We start from the raw sequence: 7,209 nt of genomic DNA, 5'->3' as shown, positions 1-7,209 counted from the left end.
GCATTAATATAGCTTCTTTCTTAAGAGGGTAGCCAATGTTCATCTTTTCTTACGTCATTTGGCTCACAAGGTAAACATTTGAATTTTGACTTGACAGTGTCAATTCTCAATTACAGAGCATTGATTTTGAACCTTGAAGGATGTTGTGACATATTATTGATGCATGGTGAAAATTCATAAGTTTCAACACTGACCAAATGCGACTGTAAAATGAAGATCAATTTCCATGTACAGGCTGAATTCTAATGACGTTTGCACTCAGTGCTGAGAAAACCCAGTGCATGTCAACCATAATGTATTGAGATCTACATTCATTAGTTAACAACAAATGCTAATTAATCTCACCCTTTCCGGTCAGGTCATCATTCAGCTTCAGCCGTCAAAAATACCCTTGCCTGTTTTGTAGAGCTTGAGTTGCATTTTTGAACCTATAAATTGCTCTAAAGAATAAGAGCTTCAGCTTGCCTTTCATTGCCATGGGCAATACAGAAAAACTACACAAGATGCATTCTGGGTGATGACCTGACCGGAAAGGGTGAGATTAATTTCAATCACTTCTCCAATCTGGCAGTGTTAATAATATTAGCACCTCTTGACTCCTCTGCTGCAAATTACTAATTAATTTTCCAAATAAAGCCATGCAAGGACAATAACAAGGTCTTAAAAAATTAGATGTGAGAAATAATTGAATATGTTTCATACCATCCGTAGTTTGACCACAACTGACATTAGGTCAAGAGAAGTGGGTTATAACAGGAAACAGAAGTCCAGAGAAATAACAGCAGAGCTACTATAGTATTCAATGAAAGTAGACCTGACCAAGAAATCATTGAAATGTAAAAATCGTATCTGATTATGTGGAATCAATGGCAGAAAAAAAAAGTATTTTACACATGTGAAGCCTTTTCAAGGATTTGTGCCTGTGATAAGCTTAATAGGTCTTTGAAAAGATGTACTCAAACACCAGCAAGACAGTTATTATGAAATTATGTTTAACACTAATTATAGCTTCCAAATTAGGTTTGGCAAAGTGGTGTCATTCGGTTAAGCTTTGGCATTTTGCAGCCGAACAGGCTAAACAAAGCAAACTCTTTGTGTAACGTGTCTCGATATTTAATACACAACTTGTTTATATCAGCCTATTACCACACTGGGGTCCATATCTAGCTGCCACTTGTAAAATCAAACTGAGACATGGAGCTTCCATGAAGCTTAAACCCCATTGTATTCTTTCCTTTCTTAGAATAAAATAATAAAAAAAAACTGTCTAAAGTCTCTACAAATGAAGAAAAAAATGTCTTTGAGGCTGGCTGTGCCACAAACGAATGCCAAAAAGGAATTACCGTTGTGTGTTTTATCGAATTGCCACACTGCTTGAATATAAAGCATGTCCAAATGGCTGCCTCTGATTTGATACATGATGTATAAAATTTGTGTAGGTGTCTCCAATCAATGAATATGCTTTGCTTGAGCAAACATTAAGGAATGGTAGGGAACAGGGTATCCATGATTTGACCTGTTACTTCAGCCAAGCGAAACTCTCCTTTTTTCCTTCTTACTAATTAATATTTCAAAACAATCATCTTGACAACCATCAGTTACCACCATCACTCAAGACTATATTCAGGCATTTGTAAAATAAAACCACTAAATCCTCATTTAAGACTATTATCTTGTCAAACTACAGTGCAAGAGAGCATAGGTGGTACACAAGGTAAAATGAAGGGATTCTAAACTGAATCTGGATGCCTTTTTAAGTGCCACATTTCCTGTGCATTTCTGGTTGTTTGCTTTTCTATGCCTTAATGAGCTTGGAACACCTGCTTAATTCTGTCTCTTTCAGAACACTTGTCTCTGTGGTGGCCTATAGGGACCAAAGCACCTGCTGATGGAGTCTGCCGAGCTGTCTCAAGAGTCATCGGTTCTGTTCTCCACAACCTCTCCTCCTGCTGTCATGTCTCTCACAAGTATCACAGTTTCTGCTGTGCTGACACCCCCTTCCAGTAGTCCAGAATGTCATGGAGATCCTCATCCTTTGCAAACTGCACTTTCTTTCGAAGAGCATGGCCAGCAGCTATGTAGGCCTCCTCACGGGGGCTTTTCTTGTATGGTCGGAAGCGCTCCCAAATTTTAAGCGTGCTCTCAGAGGAGTACTCAGGGCTAGAGGAATACCCTGAGTAATTGTGGTGGCGGGGAGAAAGCTGAGAATAGGCAGTGTCCTTCTTGGTGCGAGTGAGAGGCTTTAGAAAGGAGACTTTCTGGGCAGGGGAGTCAGTGGCACCCTCATAGTAGAGGGCGGGGAAGGAGTGTCGGTGCTCTGAGCAGTGGTAGTCTGGGTGCACCTCCAAGTGATGCTGCTGAGCTGTGCTGACCCCACCTTTGACCACAACACCACACCCACCCGAACCACCACTGCCACCACCGGCTCCCCCTCCACCCCCGCTGCCACCATCTCCTCTGCCATTACTGACTCCCTGAACCCCTATTAAGGGCAACCTCTCCATGGGCTCCCCGCACCAAACAGGGCTGCCTTTTTCAGGGTACTTGCATGGTTCTGTGCTTCGAGGGTCAGGGACATCCAGATTGAAGACCCGAGCACTTTTGACAGAGCCACAGGAAGAAACGCTGCAGCGATTTTTAACAGAGTTGATAGGAACAACTGCAGCATCTGCACTGAGTTGCCTCTGCAATGGCCGTGATGCTGTAACTGGGGGTGGGTCCCTGTAGGGAGGGGAGAGAAACCCACCTCCGCTGATGCCAGGCCGCTCAGAAAGGGGCAAAACAAGAGGAACAGGGGGTGGAGGACGGATTTTAGGGGACGACATGATCTGGCATGTCTCTGCGATGGTAGGGGAAAGTGGAATTAGCCCCCTGGCTAATGAAGGGCCACTAGCAGGTGGTGGAGAGGCAGTGTTATTCGCTGTAGTTGCAGTGGCCGCAGCTGCTGCCACAACAGCTACAGAGTCTAGTTTGAGCGCATCAATGCAGTTATTGATAATCTGATTTACCTTGTCCACCTCCTTGGCAATGGTGGAGATCTCCGATGTTGAATCACGGCCATCATCATCATCAGAGTCATCTCCTCCATTAATCCCATTTTCATCTCTTGTGATTTCATCCCCTGACCCTGTTACAACTCCATCTCTTACTCTGTCCTCTCCTCCTGCTGATGTTCTTACATCCATGTAGTTGCCCTTATTGGCGGCCATGGCTTCTGAGAAAGCTGTAGCCATCTTCTCCACTTGTGGAAGGGAGGATAGTCGAGAAGAGGTGGTGTTGGCTGAACTATGAAGGACGCCCAAGCTGGAGGATGCTGACTGGGACAACTTGCCATGGTGGTGTTGATGATGGGACTGATCATGAAGTTTCTGCAAGGCAGAAGGATCCTTGGCTGCTGCAGCTGCTGCTTCTGGCCCATAACGCATCTCAAAGATAGTTTTCTTAACACTAATAGACTTTTCCTTTTCTTCCTGCATTCGACGCCTACGTAAGCAGTAGTACACCAAGCCCAACACAATGACCATCCCAAACAGGCAGCCTAGAATGGTCATAATGTAATGGGTGGTGGTAGAAGGGGTTGCTCGCAAGCCATCAGGCCCTGGAGCCCGAGTTGCAAAATACAGACAAGTGTGATTGTACCGCTGGGAATTGCGAATGGAGGCAACACAAAAGGTGTAATTTGTGTGGGGCTTTAGGTTGTTTAGTCTGACAATTTCTTTCTTGTTTTTTAAGTTCATGACGTCTGACACATAGGTGTGGTTGTACTGCACTAGAATATACATCTTACTGTAGGGCTTGGGTATTTGAACCAAGAGGGATGCGGAGGAGAGGGAGACCATTTGTAACTTAATGGTGGGGCTGTATGTTGGGTCTGTGGTTGACGAAGCTGTGGGCTGGTGATAAGGTCCCATCTGATCATAAATATCCATCCCCATCCCAGAAGAGTCTAAGTCAGGAGGCAGGGCTGTTATGCCACCAACAATCACTCCATCTTTACACATGGATGACAGGATAGAACGAGCATTTCTTCCAAAATTACCTCTAGGACTCAGGAGAGGGTAGCCAAAAAGTTCTTTTGGGGTCTCACACTGGAGCCTGTCATAGGTGTGAGTGACGTTGTCAAATGCCTCTAGCCAGATAAGGAAGCCATACAACTCACAGCCACAATGGAAAGGATTTCCAGCCAGTTCACACACTATTAGCCGTCCACCCAAAACAGTGAAGGTGGATGAATCCAGCCTTGTTAATTTATTAGAGGAAAGATCAAGACTGCTAAGGCTTGGGCACTCCCAGAAGGCATTGATTGCAATTACCTCAATAAGGTTATGCTGCAGATACAGACACTGCATTCGACCCAACCCTCGCAGCATCCCCTCGGTGAGGTTGGTTAACTTGTTATATCCCAACTGCAAGACCTGTAGATTGGCCTGTCCTGCAAAGGCACCATCCTCAATGTAGGAGATTTCATTCTTGGTAAGGTTGAGGTCAGTAAGGTTGGTGAATCGGCTGAGGGAGCTGAAGAAAATTGCTTTGAGCTTGTTCTCATTCAGCCGTAAGTCATGGACGGTATTGTTAATATGCTGTGGGATTGTCTCATATGGAGGCTGGTTCTGACTGCAGATTGCCAGCCACACATAGCCTTTATCCCCCTCAATTAGCCAGCAGTCACCCCTCACAAAAGATGGTGCATGGAGGAGGAGAAAAATAGGGAGAGAGAGGATGAGAAAGCAGGGTGGAAAAGCACAAGATAAGCTGAACCTGCAGGCCATTTTTGAGCAAAAACTGGATTTGTTTTGATCAAAGTGGGAAATGAAAGAGGTTAGGGCTCAAAATAAGAAAAATTATCACAGGAGATGGACGTCCAATAGGATTACAAAGACACAGGTTCTGGGGGAAAAAGTGTGTTGAGGGCAGTCACAGATGTTCAGGGACCATAATGCCAAACATAGTCCCCATTTTACATGGTCTGTGTTATAGCTTTATAGCGTTGCTTGCCACAGCTGTAACTCATGTTCTTTGACTTCTTGACTGCTCTCCTTTTGAATTGCTGAGCAAGGCTTTCAATCTGTCAGTCTTTGGATCTGTACAAGAGACAAAGGGTGGGGAGAGAAAATTGAAAAATTAATGATTATGCTTTGATTATACACAAAACCAGGTTTAGAAGACCATTTGTGAATTCAAATTTCTAAAGCCATGAAACTTTGTCTTGACTATTATGTAAAACCATGTTGGTACAATTAAACAATAAAGGCTCAAAATTGTTCTAAAAGAAAACATAAATGACAGCATGATTAGGGACCAGAATGTAGAACAGCCATTAGTCTTTGTAAGTCACTGATGTTTTACAGTGCCTCTGAGGATTCATTTAGGATTACCGTTATCCAAACAACACAATTCTACATGTCACTCTTTTGCAGAAAAAAGAAAGAAAGTTGGTTTCCTTGGTTATAAAAATGCATAAAACATCTTGGTAGTACAGCTAAAGTGGCTTAACAAAACAGCAATGTGCGTGTGTGTGTGTGTGTTTATATGTGCATGTGAGTTACTTGGTATATGTAATTATGCATTGGAAAGTTTAGACTGGTAAGCTACAGGTAGTGTCATATTAATGTACAGGTAGCTTCTAAATGCCACAATACCAATATTGTTCCAGCAACTCCTTTTACAAGTATTAGCAATTAAATACAGTACAATGTTAACAAAACTTTCCATACTTGTCATGTGGTATATTTATATCCATTTGACATTATAAATATCAAGGCTCAGGTTAATTTTGTAACTTCAAAGAAATCTGTCTAATAAATCACTGAGTGCTCAACAGGCGTCCTGCTAATGCTAATTTATCCATTTCTTTGGACTGCCTGTGTACTGAGACACCACTCATGAAATGTTTAATTCATGCTTTGAATTAAATCACACAGAACACAATTTTAATAATCCTTTACATTAGACTACAAATATTGTCATGAAATTGTGCATTATAAAACCCTCAGCCACTCTAAAATTCAAGCATCCAATTTTACAATAGTCACTTCTCATTCCTAAAGCACTCACAGAAACAGATAACCCGTTTCCCCTGGTGCCCAAGCTCAAGATTGAAATTGACAATTCAATTCCTCAACTGACGTCAGCTGATTTACCACTGACCCTCAGAGTGTGTCATAACCATGGGATACTCTCGTAACTGTCAATCTTTCAGTCCCTCAAGACTGAAATGTGTGTGCGGGTCTTTTCTTCTTTGTAGGAACAACATTAGGTAAGGAGTTTTAAAACTTTTACATCAGCCTCATTAAATATAAATTACACCCAAGAAAATGCAATAGGAATGTTTGAATGCAACTGGGTGTGTTTGTATGGCTATGAATGTATGCGTGTAAACATGATGGTTATGTCAAGGGAAACGTGCAAGACTTTTATGCAAATTGAATGTGAAGAGATGTAATTCTAAAGAGAGTATTAATTACCCCTTTGATGAGAAAAAAAGCTTTACATAGCACTATTTGAACAGCTGTAATTGTGAAAGTTATCCTACAATGGCTGCATAATGTAACTTCAATATGCCAGATGATTGTTGTACATTAAACCAACAAAAGATATTATACCCAGTGGAATATCTCAAACACTTTCAAACTATTAAATGTTAATATCCCACAATGCACTGGGCTAAACACAGAACGGTTTTCAAAATGTCAGCGGTTAGTATTAAGTGCTGACATGAAAGATATTGTTGACCAGAGTTTTAAAGAGATCACATTGAAGACCCACTGAAATAATACTGGGGCATGTTGTCACAATGGAATCTGCCAATAAACAGGCTTTTCAGGAAATTTTAGATAAATGGTAAGTTCCATTTTAAATGGACTTTTGATTCAAACCTTATAATTCTAGTTAAAACTTCTCCTTGTGACAACTATTCCCAAATCAACCATATACATTCAGTTCTCTCCCTTTATAGCTTTCGATGCCAGCAGTTTAACGTCCTTCTCATCCACAGTCACATCGGCTCATTTTCATCCTTCTGTTCACTGAGTTCTGACCCCGTCAGATAAAGATCTAATTAGTTAATCTACTCACTAATGCCTAGAGAAAACACTCCACCTGTTATTCTCCTCACTGAGAAGGTCTGTCCAAATATAAGGTCACCTCAATATTACAGCAGAGGCCTCAAAGCAGCATTTTAACACATAAGATAACTATCAGTCCCTGCTG

At 41.8% G+C, this 7,209-nt stretch overlaps 1 protein-coding gene across 1 annotated transcript; it reads right to left on the bottom strand.

Moving 5' to 3' along the window:
• Positions 1–1,970: 1,970 nt before the first annotated feature.
• Positions 1,971–4,769, bottom strand: elfn2a (extracellular leucine-rich repeat and fibronectin type III domain containing 2a; the record flags this gene model as incomplete). Its single annotated transcript, XM_079425858.1, has 1 exon — positions 1,971–4,769. One exon carries the CDS (start codon positions 4,767–4,769, stop codon positions 1,971–1,973), a length of 2,799 nt encoding a protein of 932 aa, XP_079281984.1.
• Between the last annotated feature and the right edge of the window lie 2,440 nt (positions 4,770–7,209).

The sequence above is a fragment of the Barbus barbus genome (genome assembly GCF_936440315.1).
Source record: "Barbus barbus genome assembly, chromosome: 9".
Classification (NCBI taxonomy): domain Eukaryota; kingdom Metazoa; phylum Chordata; class Actinopteri; order Cypriniformes; family Cyprinidae; genus Barbus; species Barbus barbus.
Note: the sequence above shows the minus strand (reverse complement) of the source record. Positions and strands in the feature narration are given on the sequence as shown.